The sequence below is a fragment of the Etheostoma spectabile genome, chromosome 8, assembly GCF_008692095.1.
Source record: "Etheostoma spectabile isolate EspeVRDwgs_2016 chromosome 8, UIUC_Espe_1.0, whole genome shotgun sequence".
NCBI lineage: Eukaryota > Metazoa > Chordata > Actinopteri > Perciformes > Percidae > Etheostoma > Etheostoma spectabile.
The window spans coordinates 34,636,083-34,661,552 of NC_045740.1; the positions used below are offsets into that span (position 1 = coordinate 34,636,083).

The 25,470-nt window shown below is 40.2% G+C and overlaps 1 protein-coding gene across 3 annotated transcripts in view; it reads left to right on the plus strand.

Annotated features, from left to right (window-relative positions):
• ntrk3a (neurotrophic tyrosine kinase, receptor, type 3a) overlaps positions 1 to 25,470 on the plus strand; it is a 157,404-nt gene that overhangs the window by 124,450 nt on the left and 7,484 nt on the right. For 2 of the 3 annotated variants that reach the window (XR_004333207.1, XM_032524314.1), the window contains exons 14-18: positions 5,652 to 5,782; positions 11,686 to 11,858; positions 17,603 to 17,846; positions 22,932 to 22,940; positions 23,194 to 23,352. Coding sequence is in view for 2 of the 3 variants with exons in the window: in XM_032524314.1 (XP_032380205.1) it covers positions 5,652 to 5,782; positions 11,686 to 11,858; positions 17,603 to 17,846; positions 22,932 to 22,940; positions 23,194 to 23,352 (716 nt within the window). In the remaining variant the exon portion in view is untranslated. The remainder of the gene's footprint in view (positions 1 to 5,651; positions 5,783 to 11,685; positions 11,859 to 17,602; positions 17,847 to 22,931; positions 22,941 to 23,193; positions 23,353 to 25,470) is intronic. The other variant, XM_032524315.1, reaches the window with a different exon arrangement.

A 25,470-nucleotide genomic window follows, 5' to 3' on the forward strand; every position in this document is an offset into this window, starting at 1 on the left:
TTTTTCCACCCACAGTCTTTACACCCAAACTTTATTTCCTTCACTAGTGCACACTGATTTTAAATTGTGCACTGCATAAATCCTCCAATATGCATGTGATTCCTGGGAAACTGGGGGGGTCAAACCTTCAACCTCTCGGCTGTAAGTTGACACACACATATAGTTTAGTCATAGTTATAGTCACAGATGGAGAATTCATGGCAATAATGTTGCTTAAACTTAACTTACATACTCAGTAACTGTACAGAAGCATTGCACCAGCATACTTCATAACATATTTTGGAGCTGGAACAATCATGCTGCATCATGGATTTCCATTCTTAAGTAAAGTCTTGCACCATCCTCGTTATTCTCATAATCCACATTGTTTATTTCATACCAACAGTCTTCATGCTGCTGTAAATTTTTAACACATCAGCATTATATTTTCTGGTTTTGTAATGCCAACATAGATGGATTTCAGATAGACCTTCAGTTTGCACAATATTGAAGAACGCTTCACATTAAAATCAGCAAAGCATTCACATTCCTATACAATAGTTTCAGGCCATAAACTATAAAGCTGTGCTCTCACACATTCTATTTCATCTGTTGTTCATCATGTATTTATAATTTAATTCCCATTTGATACCATTGTTCTTATAATGCACTAAAGATGATGGAAATGTTCAGTTTGCTCTGCTGTCCTCGCCTTCCTATAGCAGAGTGCATGATGGGAGTCCCACAGCTCATTACAGGCTGGCTAATTGCAACCCAGTGGCGGAACGGTCAACTCATTCAGCTAACCTTGCGTGTATGTGTGCGTTTGTGTATGTATGTATGTGTGTGTGTGTGTGTGTGTGTGTGTGTGAGAGTGTACAGTGAAAGACTATGTTCCTTTTTGTGTCTTTGCTGCTGTACCTGTACATTTACCTGCTTGCTTGTGTGTGCCCAAGTTGTGATCATTTTCCGCTTCACGCTGCCTAGTTGCCTCGGACCTTTCGAAAGCGCAACCAATGAGATAACGGCATGTGGTTACCTAGCAGGAAATAGCTTTCTTGGTACCCTTGATGACGTTGACGTGCGCTGTGCTTTGCTCTGCCTACCTAGCGGTGCTCAGAGAGAAAAACGCGGATCATGTGTTGGCGGCTTAACATTTAGTATAACTTACTGAATTTTGTTTGCTGATTTGGTATTTTGTCCCTCTACAAGGTGGGCACTGTGTTTGTTATTTCTGGTTTCCATGGTTATTCTCAGGTAAAAAGTTAGGCCTATCATGTAATGCTATTAATGCATTTTTTTATGCATTAATAGCATAACATACATACATATATACAGTGGGTACGGAAAGTATTCAGACCCCTTTAAATTTTTCACTCTTTGTTTCATTGCAGCCATTTTCCAAAAATCAAAAAAGTTCATTTTATTTCTCAGTAATGTACACTCAGCACCCCATCTTGGACAGAAAAAAACAGAAATGTAGAAATTTTTGCAAATTTATTAAAAAGAAAAACTGAAATTCACATGGTCATAAGTATTCAGACCCTTTGCCGTGACCCTCATATGTAACTCAGGTGCTGTCTATTTCTTCTGATCATCCTTGAGATGGTTCTACACCTTCATTGGAGTCCAGCTGTGTTTGATTATACTGATTGGACTTGATTAGGAAAGCCACACACCTGTCTATATAAGACCTTACAGCTCACAGTGCATGTCAGAGCAAATGACAATCATGAGGTCAAAGGAACTGCCTGAAGAGCTCAGAGACAGAATTGTGGCAAGGCACAGATCTGGTCAAGGTTACAAAAAAATTTCTGCTGCACTTAAGGTTCCTAAGAGCACAGTGGCCTCCATAATCCTCAAATGGAAGACGTTTGGGACGACCAGAACCCTTCCTAGAGCTGGCCGTCCGGCCAAACTGAGCTATCGGGGAGAAGAGCCTTGGTGAGAGAGGCAAAGAAGAACCCAATGGTCACTGTGGCTGAGCTCCAGAGATGCAGTCGGGAGATGGGAGAAAGTTGTAGTAAGTCAACCATCACTGCAGCAATCCACCAGTCGGGGCTTTATGGCAGAGTGGCCCGACGGAAGCCTCTCCTCAGTGCAAGACACATGAAAGCCCGCATGGAGTTTGCTAAAAAACACCTGAAGGACTCCAAGATGGTGATAAATAAAATCCTCTGGTCTGATGAGACCAAGATAGAACTTTTTGGCCTTAATTCTAAGCGGTATGTGTGGAGAAAACCAGGCACTGCTCATCACCTGTCCAATACAGTCTCAACAGTGAAGCATGGTGGTGGCAGCATCATGCTGTGGGGGTGTTTTTCAGCTGCAGGGACAGAACGACTGGTTGCAATCGAGGGAAAGATGAATGCGGCCAAGTACAGGGATATCCTGGACGAAAACCTTTTCCAGAGTGCTCTGGACCTCAGACTGGGCCGAAGGTTTACCTTCCAACAAGACAATGACCCTAAGCACACCGCTAAAATAACGAAGGAGTGGCTTCACAACTCCGTGGCTGTTCTTGAATGGCCCAGCCAGAGCCCTGACTTAAACCCAATTGAGCATCTCTGGAGAGACCTGAAAATGACTGTCCACCAACGTTTACCATCCAACCTGACAGAACTGGAGAGGATCTGCAAGGAGGAATGGCAGAGGATACCCAAATCCAGATGTGAAAAACTTGTTGCATCTTTCCCAAAACGACTCATGGCTGTATTAGATCAAAAGGGTGCTTCTACTAAATACTGAACAAAGGGTCTGAATACTTATGACCATGTGATATTTCAGTTTTTGTTTTTTAATAAATATGCAAAAATTTCTAAATTTCTGTTTTTTTCTGTCAAGATGGGTTGCTGAGTGTACATTACTGAGAAATAAAATGAACTTTTTTGATTTTTGGAAAAAGGCTGCAATGAAACAAAGAGTGAAAAATTTAAAGGGGTCTGAATACTTTCCGTACCCACTGTATATGTGTGTGTGTATGTGTGTGTATATACTGTATGTATATGGATATATGTGTGTATAGGTGTGTGTACATATATACATATATTTTAAATTGGTTTGAAACAAAAAGAAAAGAAAAGAAAAATGTAGCATATTTCTTAATGAATATTTTGAGCGTTGAAAAATCTTTAATTCTTTAATCCAGATGATTATTGAAAAGTATTTTCCGCCACTGAAAAAGGCCCGTGTTGAGGATGAGGACCAGCCTGAACCGGAGGTATCAGTCGGAAACAGACCTGAACCGTCCAACCAGTGTAATTAGTTATGTTATTAATTTATTTACAATATTTTCAGGCTTCAACCAGTGCTGCTCAAGCAGAAAGACACAAAGTAGAACAGGGAGAGAAAGAGATAGATTTGTTAGGCATTGAACAGACAGTCCCATTCTTGACCCCCTGCACTGTTACATCTACAACTATGTGATGAACTCATAAATGAGCTGAACACCAAACAGCTGTGAATTAGTGAACAAAATGATTCAGTTGAGGCTGTTAGAGCAGCAGATGAATGGCCACGTTCAACAATCCCACTCAAGTGCAAGGTTTGGGCCGTCATATTTATCCAAACTAATCATTGTGTTGGTTGTAACTCTTAACACTTTGATATTTTATTCTCTAAGGGCCAAAAAGCAGATGTGTTACAGCCTAAAGCTTTAATTCACTTTGCTAACATCTGTGTTCACTTAATAGCATACATGTGTCTGTGGGGGGGGATGGGGGGTTAAGGAACAGTTAACCACTGACAGCCTTTTTAAAGACCAATAGTCACCACCCATAAATGAAAGTGTATTTGAAAGCCAAGCATTAAAGTTTTAGTCGTAACGCATGCAGCAAAGTAACACTGAGGATAAATGTTATAACATTATGCATTCACGGCCCCACTTCTTCATCAGCAATTATTCATATACGCTTCTGAGGGCTGTGAAGCCTGAATGCCCCTCCCAGAGCAAGGCAATTACTTCATTACATAAGCCACGCTGGAAAGTACAGTAATTAACCCTGTCCTCCATCCATCCTGCAGGGTCATTTAAATGATCTTACTCCAAATGCAACAAGGACAAACTGGTTCACATCTTTACAATTTGTTGTACAAAAAAGTGACAAATGGCCCAAATGAGGCGTCCCTCAGGGCCCCCGACTCATCAGACAAGCTCCTGCTGGTGTCCTGCAGGGACCTGAGCTGAATACACTTTTGTTGTTCATCTTGAGACCCTGACTAATTAATACCTTTTTAATGTTCTTATATGAGGACGTGTCACCCAAAGCACAGGTCTAACCTCATTATGAGATATTACAGTAACATCAGTTTGGGCCTCTCTGGCCTACTGAAGGATGTTTTCTGATTTCACTCAGCAGTCCGGCAACTGTTCATACAGAGAAATATAGAATCATTTTTCACACTTTTCTTTTCCCCAGATCATTGGTCCAGTTATAAATAGTTACCGTTCCCTAGTTTTGATTTCTACATATTCTGCCTTGCATTTGATCAACATCATACCTGCTACAAGTATTGGTTGCCGAGCTATTTTGGTGATCTATGTACACTGAACAAAATTATAAATGCAAGATATTTGTTTTTGCCCCCATTTTTTTTGAGCAGAACTCAAAGATCTAAGAATTTCTATGTACAAAAAAGGCTTATTTCTTTCAAATATTGTTCACAAATCTCTCTAAATCTGTCATAGTGAGCACTTCTCCTTTGCTATAGGATCGCCACAATAAAAGGCCCCTCTAAAATGTGCAGTTTTACTGTATTGGGAGGGTCAGAATCTGGTGTTAAGGTTAGAGTTAGGGTTGAAAAATGAAAAATGGGGGCAAAAACAAAAGTGTTTACAATTTTTAATCAGTATGTGAGATACTGCACATTATACTTTTGCAGATGCCATTTTTTTGTTTTCTGTTATTTTGAAAGTGAAAATGATGGAAATAACATCTGACTTTTTGTGACATACTATACAAATGTCTAATCTGTCATTTGATGCCTTTTGGAGATTTTTCCATCTTTTCTTGGCTTCTTTTTGCACATTAATACAATTTTTTACCTGGGGGGCCCAACCTTTCGAACCCCACTGTAGAATCAGTGACATCACAGTAAGTGAAACTCTAAAGGGAAAACCTTAGACGTAAACTAAATATTCTAGCTTCACTGTCACATTATTTTCTGAAGACCTTCTGATACACAAGTCAGTGAGAGGTGTGTGTCCCCCCCCCCCCCCCTCATCACATACCCTTCACCATACATAGAGATAGGCATGGGGACCTTTCCATAAGATCATCTCTCAATGCAAATCAAACCAGCTATTAAGCTAACTGAAACAACACCATGTCAACTCTATTTGATTTGATCTGAGGTTTCAGCTTCCACCTCGATACATTTCAGGTGAATTTAGTTGTGGAAATTAAACATAGAAAGAAAACATTTATAAAATTCCACATGTCCGTCCAGAAACAGCGTCCTGGTTCAGGGAGGTAATCCACAGACTTTTTCTGCTTCTTTGGTGAAACGTTTTCCAACAAAATAAACTGTTGTTTGAAATGTGGTTTAACTGAGCGGTATCCTGAGGAAGAAGTATAAGAAGGATTTTGGCCACTGTTTTAGTGGCTGTGTGGTAGCATAAACAGTGATTTTAAGGGATGTTAACTCAGTCCCTGTGTCTCTGTCCCTCTCAGATGTTCAGCATATTAAACGGAGGGACATTATTCTGAAGAGAGAGCTCGGAGAAGGAGCCTTCGGCAAGGTCTTCCTGGCTGAATGTTACAACCTGAGCCCGACCAAGGACAAGATGCTGGTTGCTGTAAAGGTAAGAGTGTGTGTGTGTGTATGCGTGCGTGCGTGTGTAAACACAGCATCTGCCTTTCTGAGGAGCAGAGAAAGCATTGTGTGGAAATCTTGGATGGATTATAAAATCTGGTTGCATTGTTGGAGGTGGACCCCGTTCATTCCTCTGAGAGTTGTTCAGTGGCGCATGAAGGCTAAAGTTTAACTTTGGCCGAACCAGCTTCTTCCCGTTTAGCGCTCTGCTAACTTAAATGATTTAATTGTATACAATTCTGATAGTATGACGGGTCATTTTGCAAGAGTTGTGATGTTCAAGCAAATACAAAATGGAAAAAAGTCTTTTGGGCCTGACGTGATGGACATAGATGTTGTAATTCCACAGTTTGGCCGGTATGTCAAATTAAAACCCCCAGGAAGTGCATCTAGCTGATGGAACACGTGTGCTCACAGATATACGTTTTCGTCTGAGTCATGAGAGTCCAGTTTGTGTTTCCCATCAGTCAGTCGGGGGAGCACAGTACAGTACAGTAGTGCAAACTACGCACCTCATCTAATAAAGAGTGCCAAATCAGCAGGAGTTTCGGGCTTTCCTTTGAGAAATTGATGCAACACAGGGATGTAATCTGCCACTCTAATGTGTGCAGGCTTAGTTGTGGGACAGTTCTGGAGCGGTTCTATTCTCTAAGATCTGACATTGACCTCTTTTTGAAAGAAAACGTTCACAGCTAAGCCATCCTGAGTGGTTGGACCTCACTTTTTTAGTTATTGTGGAGGGAGTAGAGGTGGACGTGCAGTTGGAGTTAATGAACTGTAACGTAATGATACTCTCTGAAGTAGCCAGCAACAGCTGTCACAGTTCTACACGTTTAGTTCTGCACTTGACTCCATAGTGCTTGTGAAAATCTGCAAAGTCAAATGTCTTGGCTAATTAACAACACCTGAGAAATAAAGGGAAAACGCAAACAAGCTGAGTAAAAATGAAGAGAAAATGCAGACTATACATTTAAAACACTTAAGCAACCTTTGACTTACAGCTAATGCTGGTGATTGTTCAAATTCAATTTATTCTGGATTGAGCTATGCATTTGACAATGTGGATCACTCAATCTGTTGGATCACCTTTAAAAATCAGGTTTCACATCAGGTATACTTAATTAAATGGTTCAAATCTTCAGGTCTCTCTAAGTAGCAATGGGAGTCTCCTTCTCAGTGGCCCCTTTGACCTTTGGTGTTCCCCAAGGCTCCATCATTGGCCCACACTGGGACGTATAACACAAATACATAAATACGTCCACATCCACAAACAAAAATCCAGTACCATTGTTATACAGATAACACACACAATTATGTCCCTATCAAACGGGTGAAGATTGCAATTTAAAAAAAATTGTTATCCTGTCTGTAAGTTATGAAATGCTGGATGTCCCAAACCCTTCTCGAAAAAATTCATCTCATTTTTATAGAAGCATCTTGGACTCTTGTTTTCAAATGTCAAACCTGCAGCCAGAAACCTGTCTGTGATATTTACCAATGACCTTTCTTTTGAAAAACAAATTACAAATGTTGTTCAGTCATGTTTCTCTCAATTTAGGAGCATCTTAAAGATCAGGTCTTTACACCTGTATTGGATGTGAAAGTGTGGAATGTGTAGGTGTACACTCACACACACAGCTTGTGATAAAGTGTGAAACATGTTTTGTAAAGTATTTATGAAAGGACATAACCGGAGTTGAAAACCATCAGTCCAGTTTATAACGTTAACACTCAGTTAAGCTAATATATAGCTAGTATGGCATGTAGTACATTAATATGTTGAAGACAGAGCATATGTTGTACAGCAGCCACTATTAATAGAAATATGTGTCTCAATGAGGATATAGAGGGATTACAGCTGCAGCCTTTTTAATCCTTCACAATTGATTGGCCTTTGCTACATGATTCTACTGTATATGTGGCCATTCATACAACCAGCCCTATCTGAGACACACACACACACACTCTTAGCTGTCCATCGTGTTCGATGATGACACACACACAAAGAAATACATTCACACACACAGGAGTTTTCCAGTTCTAGTCCTGGGGTTTTGGGTGTACTACATCTCAATAATTTGGGTCCTGTATCCAAAATCAAGCATTTTTGAAACAGTAGTAAGTTTAACAGCATCACCTGGACATTTTAGGCAAAAACTGTGCTTCAGAAGTCGGAATGTTATTGTGTGTGACCAAATGAGTTGCCCTCACAGTAATGGCAGCCTGTTTCCTTCTGCTTCCAACCTGGATTCATCATGTCATATTGAATCTAAACGAATCAGCCCACAACATTTCATTTTCATTTAAAAAATTCTAGTATGTGCTTGTTTTGGTTTGTGATGAGGGTTCAGGAAGTCATCGCTTCATTAATTATTGATCATTGATGTTTTATGCAAATGATTTCCTCAGTATGTTGATGCATGACAGGTCAATTAGTATTTATAATTATTGTGCCACAGGTTATTTCCTTTTGAAAGACCAATGAAGGGCAGTCCAGTCCCATCTCTAATTCAATCAGTAATTAGTGCCAGCTACATGTCCTTGCTGCAAACTAGTATGGGAAAGCAGAGTCCCTCCCCTTCCTCTGCAGTTAGCATGGTGTGTAGACTTTAGGAATGCCCTATTTGAGGTTATGTTACCACAGCAATGAATGTATGTATGTGGGTACATCTATTTCCCAACTGAGAACAGTAGACTTAGACTGCAGCAGACATACACATAAATACAGCAACCAGACATATTTTATATTCCCCCATTTGATTCCTTTTCCTGAATAGGACATAAATAAAGATATATTTTGAAAGTGTGCTTTTGATCATGAATATATGATATTATTATATATTGAATATATCCATATGGATGACATATTTATGTGACGGCGAGAATACAAATGTAACACTCAGTGTTTTTCTCTATCATCTATGATTTTCCTCATTTCAAATATTACTACAACTAATTAATTTGAACCCAGTATTACACAAATGTGTTGTTATCCACATCCTGCTGGAATCCGTTCCACTTTTCAGTCGTATCTCTTATGTTTATTGAGGGCAGAAATCATATATATGTAACTTCAAATATTGCCTCATGATCTTTATGTTTAGTATCCATGGTTACAGTGCAAACAGAAACTGCTATGAGCTAATGGAACATGACTTTTCATGGTACACATGTTAGGAAATATAGGCTGAAAATGGCAACATTTCCTCCGTATATCTCTCCCAAAGCAGGATGGTGGGAGCATTGCAAAATAGATTCATGTTATGAGAAAGAAAAACAGTAGTGACACAATACATGAAAATGTCCTTTTATATTGGTCTCACACTAGTAGTACATTAGGAGAACTGAGGCCCACAATGTCCCTATCTGTCCATATCCAGGTATTTGTGGGGCCTCGCAGGGAAAAGGTCCTACGTCTCTAAATAAAGGGATGCTGCCAAGGGTTCAAAAGGTTATTTAGCCACACGTGTATTCCTGAAATTTCTAAATTCAGCATTTTAAATCCCTCTTCAGAGTCTGTCTAATGACAGAGCTCCTCCCAAGACGTGATGTTGAATGGGATGTCTCTGCATCAGATCCATTAAACATAAAGTCTCTTTTATAATCAACTATTTTCAAAGGTTGCAGTGGCACATAGATTCTGCAAATGAAATCAGCTGTAGAGTAGTGAGCAGGCTCTGAGAGGGAAAGAGAAGATAGATGACGGAGATTAACGAGAATGGAACCGTGGCAGCCCTACTGCTATTAGAGCTATTAACAGTAATCAAAGTGTTTCAACTCATTATTGTCATTTACTGAAGTAGAAGAATATGTTGTCTGCTGTCCTCTGTCTGATTGTCTGTCCTGTCTGAATGGGTTGTTTGACTCTGCTCTGGCACCCGAGGATCTTTCTCTGTTGAAAGAAAGTAGAGCACACCGTACAGGGATAATGAAGAGAAAAACACATGGAGGGTAAGAATATAAGTGGATCAAGGAAAGCAAGGCAGCAGTAAACATGTTTGTGTCTACCCCGTACTTTACTGTTACCTGCACATACTGTTTTTGGACTCTACCAGTTCTATCAATGGAATACTTATAATACTAAATTCCACATACTGCCTTTCATGTACATGTTCTTTCAAAGTAAACACCCTACATAGAGAGACAAGAGCAACGGGGGGGGGGGGGTATTTTAAGGGGACACACCTGGAAGCTGCCCCGATCTCAACTGTACCCAACAACTCCACTCAAGCTGCTTGGGGGGCTTAGTTGCACAAAGGATGATGGTCTTGTCCCTTCAGATATGCTATTCAGTTCAGTTGCTATCTTGGTGCAGGTACATATGGTGTACTAAAGTCAGCGACTGACGGTGTCAGCTTGTTGTCATGGTAATGACATTGTGTCAATGAGCATGTGCAAAAGGAGACCGGGTGCACTGTGAAAAAGGTTGAGGTGCCACATGTTTGTCTGCTCTTCAGTTCAAGGTGTGATCGCCGGATGAGCTTTCACAGCTGGATTGATAAACAGCTGGACACGATTTAAAAGATTTTCATTGAAAAAAAGGAGAGAGAGAGAGAGAGAGAGAGAGAGAGAGAGAGAGATCTTGAGTCTGTAAATCAGATAAATTAAATTTTATTCAAATCATCTTTATTGGCCTTTTTTATGAAAAGAGTTTTTTGTCAAATCATAGAAACAAAGAAACATCAAAAACAGCATTGGTTGTGTTTAAAAAAATTCAATAAAAAAATATTAGCAACTGTCCTCCTACCTCACAGCTGCTGACCAAGACTTAAATTGCATTTTTTTCCGCTGCAAAGGTGAACCTGTATCAGGTTTTAATACAACTACAAGTGAAAAAATGGATGCTAACAACAGGACAGATACAGGAGGGTGTGGCGTTTCCATAGTAATCCACTCTATCTCTCTGTCTCTGTCTGTCTGTCTGTCTGTCTGTCTCTCAATTCAATTCAATTCAATTCAAATTGCTTTATTGGCATGAATGTCAGAAATAACAATATTGCCAAAGCATCAAGGACAATAATCCGTCTCTGTCTGTCTCTCTGTGTCTGTCTTTGTCTGTCTCTCTGTGTTTGTCTCTGTCAGTCTTTGTCTGTCTCTCTGGATCTGTATCTGCCTGTCTCTCTCTGTCTCTCTCTGTCTTTCTCTGTTGGTCTTTGTCTGCCTCTCTGTGTCGGTTTCTGTCTGTCTCTTGTGTTGGCCCCTGTCTGTCTCGCTGTGTTGGCCCCTTTTTGTCTCTCTGTGTTGTTCTCTGCCTGTCTCTCTGTGTCGGTTTCTGTCTGTCTCTCTGTGTCGGCCTCTGTCTCTCTGTCTCTTTCTCTGTCTGTCTGTCTGTCTGTCTCTGTGTCTTACTCTCTCTCTCTCTCAATTCAATTAAATTCAAATTGCTTTATCGGCATGAGTGTCAGAAATAATAATATTGCCAAAGCAGCAAGAATAATAATGTGAGAAAAAATAGATACAATTCATTGAGTAAACTAAAATATATTGTACTTTTTTTTCTTCCAAAGGATGTTTATTGCTCAAACCTCATAAATTATTACAGGCTGTATTGGGAATAACAAAGGGAAGCAGGTTTGACATTTTTCTTTTTTTTTTAAACAGAATAAAAAATAAAAAAATTCGCCCCCATTCCCTCCCTCCACCACCCTTTAACCAGATACTAAACATGTATCTTCCATTCGAAATATATGCATTTAAATAAAAAAATAAAACACAAAAAAATAAAACACAAAAAATAAAAAATAAAAAAATAAAATAAAAAATGTAAATAAAAAAATAATTTTTTTTAATTTAAATTAAATAAATTTAAATTTAAATTTAAATTAAATTTAAATTTAAATTTAAATTTAAATTAATTTCTCTCTCTCACTCTGTGTTACTGTCTCTCCACAGACTCTGAAGGACCCTACTCTCGCAGCCAGGAAGGATTTCCAGCGCGAGGCTGAGTTGCTGACCAACCTGCAGCATGAACACATAGTCAAGTTCTACGGTGTGTGTGTGGACGGAGACCCTCTGATCATGGTCTTCGAGTACATGAAGCATGGAGATCTCAACAAGTTTCTCAGGTGAGTTTAGCACATGAGCCATCACATTTCTTCACAGAGGACTCTGGGGAGCAGAGTTCCAAGTGGGAGCCAAAGCCATGAAACCATCCAAATCAGGTAAGTAAGATTACAAATGTCCTTTGTCCCTACACAAGTCCATTTTGGGAACAAGGTTTGTATTGTATGAGTGTTAAGTCTTGTGAAGGAGATCCAATACACAAATTGTATTATTTGGTTATTTTTCAAACAATACAACACTTTGTGCAACACATACGATACTATTTTAAAGTGGTTTCCTGATGTTTTTACACTATTACAACATTCACAACTGACAACCATTTTTCCAATTCATACCATTGGCGCTGATTTTCATTTTCCTTTTTTCTACCTTCAAGTGACTTGTTGGTGACAGTTCATTTAAGTACAATATCAAAATGAACCCTCACACTTAATGTTGGATAGTTATCAAATAAAGTCAAAGCTTTATTCAGCTGTCACTTCCTTTATGTATTGAGGATTTGTTTCTTGCTGTGTCACCTGACTTGACTTTCTGACTGGACTCTCCTTGTTTGTTGACTTTACTATATTTTAAATTTAAAAAAAACGTCACGCACTCTAAACACAAGGTAATGCCAGATTAGCGCTGATTAAATAACATTTCTAGCCAAAAGAAAGACGTGACAGTAACGTTACATAACCTGCTAACACACCTTGTTCAGAGAGCATGGAGAAACTACAAACTCAGAAGGATGAAAACAGAAACCCTTTCTGACCTTTTTAGAGTAGAACATGGGGCAGTGGGGCACTTCAGCCTCTGGTGGCCAAAACGAGTACTTCATCAATAGACACAAAAAGTTACTTCATTTCACAAATGAAAACAAATGAGCCTTAAAAAATGTATTGATGCCTCTCAGGGCTTCTGTACATGTACATAGATTTGATTTGATGATCTTTTTCTTTTTTTTAAGTAGTTTGAACTAGTTTTTCTAAGTAGTTTTGGTAACCTTCTCCTGCATAGCTTTTCTCTAGAGAAGTAGCTTTCCCACACTGTGTGTGTGTGTGTGTGTGTGTGTGTGTGTGTGTGTGTGTGTGTGTGTGTGTGTGTGGTGTGTGTGTGTGTGTGTGTGTGTGTGTGGTAGAGAGCAGTGTGTTAGCTGGTAGAGGACTGAGTGATGGATGGGCCTGTTGCAGTGAACTACTGAAGGTTTGACTGAATTCATGTCCTCACTTTCCTTCTTTAAAGGTGAACCCCCCACAGACTCCTGACAGGCTGTTTGGGGGAAATGTTTTTTGTAGCGGGCTGCCTGTTATAAAGTTGTAAAACAGTCCGAGTGAGAGCCTTGTTAGAGCTGTCGTGTGCCCCACAGTGATGGATGAATGAGTCTGTCTGGCAGAGTGACACGCTAACACTGGGAACTCTTCCACTCACAGCAGTATGTAAAATAGTATAGGAGAGTTAAAATAATGTAGAAGTGCTGTAGCAGAAACATGGGGATTGATGGCGGAGACAAAGAAAATTAAAGCCTGAAGATATATCTCATTGGTTCCCCCCCCCCCAACAGTTTTGTCCATTACAAGGTTTCCTAAGAAATACTCACCAGTTCTGCTGTGGTTATGTATTGATATTCTTTTTTCCCCTCACTGTCCTTCACGGTCTAACGTTTCTCCCACACATATAAAAATCGAGTGGGTAGATTCATTGAGCGCATTCACGCTCACCAGAGGATGAAGTCCTAGGACACTCCATAATCTTAACCCACTCAAACTTAAAATGTCAACTTTGCAGAAAGAGTCTGTGTCTAGATCAGTAGATCCTCTCTGGTTGAGCTGCTGATAGGCAATGACATAATAGTATTTTGGTACAACTCTTAGCTTCATATGTCCGTATACTTGAAATTGTAATAATTTAAAAGTGTAATTTTTTGAAGTTGTGCAACACTGAGGGAATAAGTGATTTCTTTTGTCCACCCGGGGCAACAGAAACAACACTGACATATCATCAGCGTATACATTGATATGGTGAACTACAGTATTTAGCTAAACTTTTTTACACATGCAGCAGTCACTAATATTCATTTGTGGTGGTTGTGTCTGTCCACCTGATGAATGTCAGTCTAATATTTTCTCACTTTTTTAGCTGTTTTTAGTCTCCTGAGGGAATCTGTCTCTGTAGCTGCTAAATACTCCTCTATGTTCACCAGCCAGTCTCTGACTGTCTGTCCGTCTGTCTGCCGCTGAGCAGGTAGAGTACAGAGAGTGTATCTTTCTCACTGGAACCAGCTGCTGAGTGGAGCTGCACCTTCAGCTAATAATTCTCCCCACCAGTGACACCATTTACATTCTTCCTGGGTACTACTGTAGGGGGGGGAGAGGTTCAAATCTCAACATCTGCAAGTCAGTAAAGTTATAGATACTTAACAGTCAGATATTGACTTTATGTTTCATCACCTGTAGTTGGCCCAGAAGCCAGAAACCGGTGTCACCATGATTTGTGTCGACAACCTTTATCTTCAACCTATAAATGATGAGAGCATCAGTAGAGGCTATAAATGCTTAAAGGTCCCATGACATTCTGCTTTTTATATAGCCCTTAGTGGTCCCCTAATACTGTATCTGAAGTCTCTTTTATATAGACCTTAGTGGTCCCCTAATACTGTATCTGAAGTCTCTTTTATATAGACCTTAGTGGTCCCCTAATACTGTATCTGAAGTCTCTTTTATATAGCCCTTAGTGGTCCCCTAATACTGTATCTGAAGTCTCTTTTATATAGACCTTAGTGGCCCCTAATACTGTATCTGAAGTTTCTTTTATATAGACCTTAGTGGCCCCTAATACTGTATCTGAAGTCTCTTTTATATAGACCTTAGTGGTCCCCTAATACTGTATCTGAAGTCTCTTTTATATAGACCTTAGTGGTCCCCTAAAACTGTATCTGAAGTCTCCTGTCTCCTGAGCCCAACCTGCTGGAGAACCATATATATAGTCTCATCATCTTTTGTGTTTGGTAAAACTTTGGAACGCCTTTTGATTAAATATGGCTGAGGAATTCAATCTGTGTTTGACTGACTCTTCATTCAAACACAGTGTTGTTTAATTAGATGAAGTGTTTCCATCTGCTCTGTTTATTTCACCAGCAGGAGCTGTCCTCCGTCAGCCTGCTGATCCCCACTAGGATGGATTTTTAAATAGCCTTTTTATTTATTTATCTGAATTGGGATTATAAATATGTTTTATAGGTACTTAACAGAAACACCAGCCTACACCCAAAGCATGAGTAGTGGCGACAAAACAATATTTTCATCCCAAATGGAAATAAAGATGTTAAGAAAAACAACAGAAGTGACAATACCTGTACATCAGCACTTTCTCTTTTTAAGAGGGTAGGTAGAAGGTAATTCAATCAGAAGGGACTTTGTTGCACATATGTAAAGAATTATTGTACATGTGCATAATAAGAAAGAGTCTTTGGGGACTCCATCATTACAAATATGTCAAAGGGTAGCCCCCCCCCCCCCCCCCCCCCCTCTGATGGTGCCTAGACACTGGTGATGGTGGAGTAGGAACCCGGAGCCCGGACGAAGGAGCCGAGTGCCGGAAAGATGATGATGCCCAGAGGTCGAGGGGGGGGGGGGGGGGGGGGGGGGGGGGGTTGCACATTTGCCTGAAAAAACAGCTGATAACAAGGACAAAAGACATTTAAAGCAGGATGCCATGCTGTGATTGGATCATGAATTCCATGGCCAGATCTAATTGGTTTACTGAAAAGTCAACTCCCTTTATCAGCTGATTAGTTTTAGAGAGAAATGATGGTGATAGAAGTTTATTTAGAAGACTTCCTGAAGGAGTTTGCACTGAGCTTCGTTATTTTTTATTATTTGCAACAGTATGTGTTTTGAATGACTACAGGCTTCCCTGATTAGGTGTATGTTCATGAGCGTAATGGGAATTAGTTTTATTTACAATGTCTGCGTGACAATGCAGTTGATTTGTTTTTCTGGAAACTAAAGCATGATGTTTAATTGTAATGTTCAGCCAACTCAAAGCATTTGCTTAGTTAAAGAAAGAGAGTGCTGGTTAAATATTGAAAAAAGTGAAAAAACGGTGACAGAACGTGTCAGTAAGAACGTGTTTACTTTTTCAATATTTAACCAAAGCTAAAAGCTGTCACAAACCTGAAGCTAAGTGCTGTGGAGCCTAAACTCCGCTCACGGGACGTGCTCTCTGTGAGGTGAACATAATCCCCCAAAATGTAATAGGCAATTTGTAAATTAACATCATTTCTTGGAGACAGGGTTGATCTATTCATTAAGAGATTTTTGTGGTGTTGAAAAAAAACGATAAAACAATATGACACGTAGTGACGTGAGCCTGTAATTAAAGACAGTTTAATGTGTTGGGTGATGCGTGAACAGCTGGGAATCCATCCCAACATGTGCTATAATATTGAAAGAACAATGAAACGTTATTGAAATCATGCCTTTAATTGCCGAGTAATATATAATGGATTACTCTCCGTGACCCTCTAGTGAATGCTTCTGGTTGAAATAATGCTTGCCAAATATAAAGTATGCATGAATGAGCATAAAGCCACTTCACAACACATGAGCTGCAACTGTGGGATTCACTAAGTGACAGTTCTTTTGTTTTTTCCTCGCCGAGTCTGACTCCGCAGCCTACCTGCTCAGCCACTGCCAGCTGCTCTGGCTCACAGACGAGCTAAATGCCTAAATGCCTAAATGGTAAATTGCTGTTGCTAAGCTAATGAACTACATTATGTCTGCTGTGATTAGATGTTATTTGCTCACAGAATGCTTTGCCCTGCAGAACAGAACATTGGTACTTAGTTGGCCGTCAGGAAGTAGAGTCTACTACTTTAATGTATGTGTGTGTGTGGGGGGGGGGGGGGGGGACTGCAGTGTTTCAGTGAGTCTCTCTGTGCCTTAGATGCTAATTTCAGCTCAGTAATTGTGTGTTCCATTAAAGTGCTGGCATTAATTCTTACAGGACATACTGCTAATTTAACCAGAACCAGTTGCCCTCCAAATCGACATGCTCGCTCAGACACGTGCACGTGCACATGCACATGCACACACATTTGAATGCTTTTTTATTTGGATCGGAAAGGCATCGCAAGAAAACAAACAAGAGCCAAATACTCTGGGAAGAGTCATTGACAAGATGACAGGTCCACATGGCTCACATCCGTTTACAGGTCTTCCCATTTATAATACACATTAAGGATAAACAAAGCATCTTCATCTCCATATTTGCGTGTTCCCTATGATGGCTGAAACCGCTGACCACATTCTTATAGACATGGTCTAAACTTCCAAATCCCAGAGTTTATTAGTTTACAGTTGTATGTTGGTGAATGAGATCTACCAGTGGTTGATATTTCAATAGTTCGGAATAGTAGCAAATGTCCATATACAGATCAAAACAGCAGCCTACCTCAAAGATACATACAGATTTCATAGCCTCATTAACACACACAGAGACAGACACACACACATACCATAAACAAGGTTTTTAAATAATAATTTTAGCATGTGTCAATGGTCTTCAGGTTCATTTTCATATTATAATAAAATACATGCTGCTCAAAGGAAGGAAATGTAATCTGTTGTATGTTTTTGAAAATGGTCAGCAATCATGTGTAATATCCATAATTTGGAGTTAACAACATGCAAACCAGTGGTATCTAGCTCCATTCCACTGATTGATGTCAAAGTTGACTCATATATCTGTTCTTCGGTCTCCTCAGAGCCCATGGGCCAGACGCCATGATCCTGGTGGACGGACAGCCTCTGCAGACCAATGGGGAGCTGGGTCTGTCCCAGATGTTTCACATAGCCAGTCAGATCGCAGCTGGCATGATCTACTTGGCGTCTCAACACTTTGTGCACCGCGATCTGGCAACCAGGAACTGCCTGGTGGGTAATGGCCTGCTGGTGAAAATAGGAGACTTTGGCATGTCCAGAGACATCTACAGCACAGATTATTACAGGGTAAGACCATGCCTATTTGTTTCATAACCCACCTTTTTTATTATTTCCAAGTATACAGTATGCACCTGAGAAGGCAAACATTCTGATCATCATTACAGTCGTGGAACAAACACTGTGTGGCGTATTAGCCCTTACGTAACAGATGTGATAAATAAAAAAGGAAGAGCTGAACACATTCTACCAAAATGATGCACCCGTTTGACTTGAATGAGTCTGGAAGAAAAATCCTCAGGACGAGCCCCACTACTGTTCAAGCTCTTTAAGTAGAACAACCTCAGAAACACTGGAGCCTCTGAGGGCTGCACCAAGACTTCAGATTTTAGAGCTAAACTTGACTTTCCATTGTTTTCCAAAGGTGAAAATGTGTTGTTTGAGCAGCTGATAAGACACCAGAGGGCTGTACCAGGAAGCCAGTTTTTCATAAGGCTTTGTGGACGTTCCCATAAAACGACAAAATACGACATTTAGGGGTGAGATGCCACTACAGTAATTCTGTTTTGTTGGACTCAGGTCAGTCTGTAGGACGGATCAAATGATTAAAGAGACAAATGAAAGGTTTTACTGAGCTGAATCCTGTTAGACTGGGTATATCGGCCGATATATCGGAAAATATCGAATTTTTACATGACCAAATATTTTCACTGGTATCGGCCTTAAAAATCCTTTATCGGTCGGGCTCTAATGTATAGCTTCTCTAAATAATGTGGCCTGCAGCTGTCTTTCTTTAAGGATTTTTAATGCAGTAATGAGCCCTGGACCCTGGACGAGGTCTTGGAAATTATCTTGTGGGTCCCAGATGCTGCCAGCTGTACATTTGCTGCCTATGTAGAAAAGGTCCGTCTTCATTGATGATGGCAACAGAGGCTTATAGGGATTGGCAGGAGACTCGCTCAGCACTGTAATTGGCATGGTGGGAAATCATTTGTATTTGGCAGTAAATGCCAATGACTCCATTGAGTCCCATCCACTTAAGTAGCTTCTGTGGACTGTTTTCTTTTGAATGGCTGCTCCCAGCAGGGCCGCTGGTATATAGCAGCTGACTGTCTTTTCATTTTAACCTTCATCAGCAGTGGATGATATTGCTCATGTGCACTCTCCTCCGGCCTTATCCAGTTGTTTGGCTTGAATTTGTTGCATGTATTAACTATGACACTGTCAGCTTGTAGTCTCAAAATAACAAATGAAAGTATACATTTAAGCTCTTGAACTTGGGGAAAAACCTTGGATTGGGTTCCAAATACTTCTATGTTAATGATTACAATAATAAAGACACGGTTGAGGTTATGGAACAATTATGGCCACTGCGGCGTTGTTGGCTTTCCCTTCTTAGAAAATTCAGCTTACATAAATCATGTTTTTCTCAGTATTTTTAAATTTAGTACAGCAAAAGACTCTGTAGACTGTGAACCAGCACATATATTGTCTGACAGGACAGACTGATTGACATGCATCGCATGTCTCTAGTTCAGACTCAGATAGCCACAGTGACAGAGGAGATCATTTTCCTCCAGTGATTCTCCTCCCTGTGCACACTGTTCGCCTGCAGTCAAACAGAACTCAGTCTGCAGCTCAGACGGAGCAGATTGCAGTTTAGCCGTACGTCTGAATTATCCAAGTCATCCAAGACATCAGGGTCAGACAGAGTGCCCCCCTCTGCCCTGCATGCTGATAACGCTTCTCATTTACGGTTCCCAGACTTTATAATGTAAGAAAACTGTCCACATACCTTAAGACTTAAACTTTTCCAATCTCCAAGACTAGAATATAAAACCAAGACTCTGCTACTTATCATGACTTTTTCACATTTCTTCAGTCCAAAGGCCCAAAGATGTACAGTGATATATAACTTTATCACCAGAGGATTAAGATTTATGACATTAAATGGCTTAAATTAGGGTGGTGCCTGAACAGCAATGCTGGATGATGCGTTGATAAGGAATCCGCTTGACACTGTCTTTTATTTTAAAGGTTTATTATATCCAAGAATTTCAGCATCAATGTACAAGCTCTGCAGAAGCCTGGAGAGCGATCTCACCCAAATTGTACACTCTGTCCCTTCATACACCAAGCATTGTCTGTATCGGGTAGCATGATTAGATGACATGTTAGGTAACCTAGAAAGTTATGGAGGGGGGAGGTCAGAGTTCATAAAAGGGGGCCCCAACGTTAAGTTATACATACATAAGTTATATACATAAAGTTCCTTGAACATACACAGCCACCAATCACAGCTCTCCACATAGCACATCCCTTTCAAAGACCACTCCACTAAGATGTAAACCATTAACCCTTTGTATTGGTGCATGACAGTGCTGCACAACAGAACCTTATTCAAATGTATAAGTTGTTAGATACTACATTAGTAATAACTTGGCTAAACAGGTAATACAGTTTGTAATAAAACATGCAGCTAAAATCAAGCAATCAGATAGCCGTGATTTAATAAGCACATGCTTCATGATCCATCATATCCTCACAGCTCAGAGGACTGAACATGGGTGTGCAGGGGACACGCTGTGAATATGAAGTTGAGTTGAATCAGCAGGGCTCAAACAGGTAGCGGCTGCTAATAAATGAACCCTGTCCCGAAGCTGTGAGCTGACTGAGGAAGGGCCCCTGGATGAGCCTCACTCCAGATTGTAACCCAAGGCTAGCAGGAACCCCGGGCTTCAAACGTGAAGCCTGAGGGTAAGGGTGATGTATGCAGAGCGTCTGAAATCTGCTGTTTCATAATCATCTTCCAGAAAGACAGGTAGAGGTCTGGCATTAAAATCAGCTCACTAGCTTCCTGAATATTCTCTGAGAATTTTTCCTTTAGGCTACTAAGGCTAATTTACCAGCTCACTTTCCACCCGCAATTACACTAACATGCATCACAGGTTAAATATGTAATTATCAAAAATGAGGGGGTCAGAGTCACATTAAAATGTGCATGCAAAAAGCCTTCAGGTTGCATATTATGACTGGAAGTGGTAATCGGCTGGACATACTTACTGTAGATCCAACCCGGAGCAGCTGGTCATTAGCATTCCTCATTAAGATGAATTGTTCACTATGGCGTCCAAAAGCCACACATGATGACAATCACGCACCTGTTTTGGCAAGCGCAAAGCAAATGTGATTTTTTTTTTTACTTTAATGTTAAAACTATCTGGGATAGACTCCTTCCCATTCTGTCGGACAGTCATGTCATGTATTCTGTATCAGCTTGTTCCAGCTCTCCATTGAAACCTACAGTATATGGTGTTCGGAGTCAGTGGCTGTTTATGAATGCTTCACCATCCCATCAACTGGAAATATGGATAACTCATGTCATCAGGTTATGCATATTTCAAACATTCACCTTGACACATTTGGTGTCTTTGGAAAACATTGGGATCTACATTAGAAAGTGAAGCTCATTTCTGTGGTCCTTTTCAGACGTGGTGTTTACCTCCGTGCTGAGTGAGCCAATCACAAGGGGGCATGTCTAAGTACAGGTGTGACTCCTGTCCGTCTGTGCGCTCAGTATGATATATCTGTCCAGCCCAAAATATTGTTCCACCATGGGATTTGTGGTATGTAGACAGGTCCGCCAGTCCAAACTAACAGACAAAGCCTGATTTCTCAGAAACAAACTTGGATTGATGCACCCTGGTGGTCAGAAGATAAACCTACAGGATAATTTATCTGGGAGAGTCCCATGATGCTTTGTGGAGTAACGTTGGCGAGATTGTCTCAATGGAATAACAACCAGAACATGCTGGACAGAGACAGGTGCTGGGTACCTAATAACATTATAGTATAAATACGGTGTTTTGGAACATATTGGGCGTATGGATCATCAGCAAGAAGACATTTATGCTGTTGGAGGTTTTCATACTTTCTCATGAGAAAGCTTGTCACTTGTGAAATGCATTAGTGTGGATCTAATGTCCAATGCAGAGTACAAAGCTTTTTATAGCCTTTCAAGTTCATGGGGGTGGATTTAATATGAAATTGTAATAAAGCTAAATTATTTCCAGACATTCCAGGCATGGTGATGTCAAGTAGTAAGGCTGGTACTCTTCTTTCATAAAGTAGATTTTTGGTCGATAAAAGTAAAACACTGCAGAATCTTTACTTTAGGAGTGAACAAGCTTCAGGTGTGAAAGACTTGGATTAGATGAAGGCACAGCTTTACTCTCATCTTTCCATTCATGGAGCAATTTAAAAGTATTTAGGCTAGTGGATGCTAATGAACAGAGAGAAAAGGCTTGGACAGGTTACACACAGTAGTAATGAGCACTAATAAGAGAATACATTAAAGTTGTAATAGTTCTTATTGAATATTGAAGAAATGGGTAAAGGATGGTAGGACAGGAGGAAGAGGTGATGGTGGATCAGACAGAGGACAGGAAGGAGGATAAGTGAGCGGCACACTGGAGGTCATTCATTATGGGAGTCTTGATTAGAAGGCACATATTTGATTAAATTAGTCAAGCTGCTTCATGATTTCACAGCAGTCGGAGTGCAGCGAGAGCAGATGACTGATGTGTGTGTGATCTGCACGCTGTCATGTACGTCGTTTTCAAATCCTCACCGTAGGTCCTGTGTGATCAGACGAAAGATCCACTGGAGACGCCCGGCCTGCTGTGTGTTATAACTCTGTTTAATTTGGATTATTATTGAGTATACAGCTTTATATTACAAACTCATAAGGAAATGGCTCAAGGTGCATGTGCTCAGGACAGAGCTTTTGAAACTTCACTGGTAATTCTTTAATCATATACAGTTTAGAGCCCAGCCCCTGGTAGAATTATGAATATGCACTCAGGATGCAAACTCTAGTGTTCATTTCCTGCACGTTGCATGCACAGCATCCACCCCACTCACCTACCCATGCATGTGGCATTGCACTTCTTTCAGTTGTTCCTATATACTTTAACAAACTGGGTCATTTTATATATTGCGCCAATAGAGTTAAAGCTGTGTACCAGAGTCAAAATGTTTTTTTTTCCTGTGATTGTCAAAATTCAATCGTTACTACTATTTTGTAAGTTTGATTAATGTCTGTGTCCCTTAATATTTATGGCGTTTCAATGCTGGCTGTATCATCCCCCAAAGGCATCACGTGTAAGATATTCATCACACACATTTTCATGTTCCTGTGTATGTTTGTGTGTGTGTGTTTATGTGTGTGTGTGTGTGTGTGAGTGTGTTCCTTTGTGTGTCATTTGACATGTATATACCTGCTTGTATGTGTGCTCCCCCCCTCTCCCTCATCTAATGTGCCAAAGCTATTCAACCATGCACCCAGCATTTCCATCCAGTACAAGCTAAAGCTGAAAGACTTTGACAGAGTGTGTGTGTGTGTGTGTGTGTTCAGGTGGGAGGGCACACCATGCTGCCTATTCGCTGGATGCCTCCAGAGAGCATCATGTACAGGAAGTTCACCACAGAGAGTGACGTGTGGAGCTTCGGAGTCATCCTGTGGGAGATCTTCACCTACGGCAAGCAGCCGTGGTTCCAGCTCGCCAATAATGAGGTACACCATCACTTAATCATGTATAAATGTATGGTTTACATTTGACTTTTATAATAGGAACTAGATTTAAGGAAAATGCAGTTTATTAAAAAGTGGGTTCTATTGTTAGAGGGTCGGCTATCAATTAAGATTACATTTACCTGTGTGATGTTACAGCTAATAGCTTTGGCAGATTGGACCATTTAATCATGAGGAGAACTTTTTTTCCTTTGAATTCACCCAAATTCAACACAATTCTGATACTTCAATCTAAATATTTAAAGATGTGACAGTTTTAAGGTCCAACAGTGCGAGGAAAAACACTTCATTTTAACAGGTAGAAGCCTCAGCAGACCCTTGCGCTTGGGGGGCGGCCATGTGCAATTGGGGGGGGGGGGGGGGGGGGGGGGGGGGGAGAGAGAGAGATACAAAAATACAGAGATGTCTTATTATCATGCAAAATAGGAAAAAATAAAATCGACATTCACATTTAATCTGAAGAATAGGTTTTTGGTCTTGTTAGAGGAAATATGGTCCGACAGTAGCGGCTCGCTCGTCTTCCATCACTGAGCTGAGCGAGTTCTGACATGTCAGTGACAGGGCCATTTTTTTTTCAAAACCAGTGGATGGATGAAAAATGCAGCAAGCTCAGCCCTGTTAGTAGTTAAGTATTGATCAACAAGCCCAAATCCCTGCAGATTCCATTTTTTTTTTGGAGTATGAGTTTTTATGAAGATTGCATCCTTTGCAGATATCCTTTGTCATGTTCAGATATTCATGCACACCCTAGCGTCTGCGATATAATTAAAAAATAAGTATGAGATCTCAGCGGATTCTGTTGATCAAATAACAAAAATGTTCATTGTTCAGAAAACTGAACGGCACACTGAAGGAACCAAATAGGACAGAAGTCTTTATATTGTGGCAATAATAATTCCCTTCTCATTAGTCCAACTCTGTGTCTAGTGTGTCAGCTGTATTGATTCCATGACAAAATTCTGGAAAAATGAGACCTTTGAGTTGGATTCACTACAGTGATTTAATCAGTCCCGTCAGCATTTTGTGGCCATTTTGTGAGATTGTTGCAGCCGTAAATGCCAGATTTTGCGAGAGCTCTTGTAAAATAAAATTGCAATAAAAGTTGCGATGCCTTTTGTATTTATGTTGCAATGAAGTTGCAAAAAAGAGTGAAAATTGCAACAAAAAAAATGAAATTTTCTTTGGTATAGTTCTTTAAAAATAAAAAGGACACTTGTTTCCGGGAGAATAAAACTACTCTGGGCTGAGTGTTCCTAGTAACCTCAGAATACTGCAAATGTTGGTATAATACGAAAATGGCTGGTGGATTTAAGACAAAAAAATAAGAATTTATTGAATGAATCAATTTTAAAACATTCTGTATGTGTCAGTAGCTTGTTGATCTTTACATTGTCAGTTACTTTCCTATCCTGGCCTGGGACACATTCATACAGCTCTTAGAATCACATACTGACACAAAGTCTAGCGAAACCGAAAGGGGCAGCAATTGGTCAAATTTGCGAGTCGCACCAAATTCATGATGATTGGTTCAATTTTCGGGAATGGTTGCGATTGCGACATCGCAAAATCCTGGAGGGACCGGTTAATATTCAGTTCAACTGCAGAACTGCACTTTGGAAAGGTGTGATTTGTCTGTCATACCCCATTTTTACCCAAGGAAGTGAAGAAATGCTTTTATGAGACAGGACATGCATGATCTATTTTTCAAAAGCAGAAAGGGTGATTCTTCTTGCTGATTCTTTCCCATGCAAACCAGTTTGACTTACAATATATATCATACAAAAGGTCAGCGACGGAGAGAGTACTGGAATATTTCCCTTAAAGTCAAATTCCTTGTGTAAAAATGTACTTGGTCAAAACTATGTTCTGAAGTGCCACACCAGAGTAATAAGATAATCCCCATTCTGCAGCTCTAACTTCTCTATATAACAGAAATACTTTTTTCATTCACTAATTGTTCCTACGTTGTCATTCTTTGGATCGCTGTTAACTACTGTCATTAGAAATTAACAATTGCAGATGTTTCATGTAAGTGAGGGATTGTTCACTTTGAGCCATTTGAAGCCTTTTAAAGTGATACATCCGGGCCAGAGTTATTGA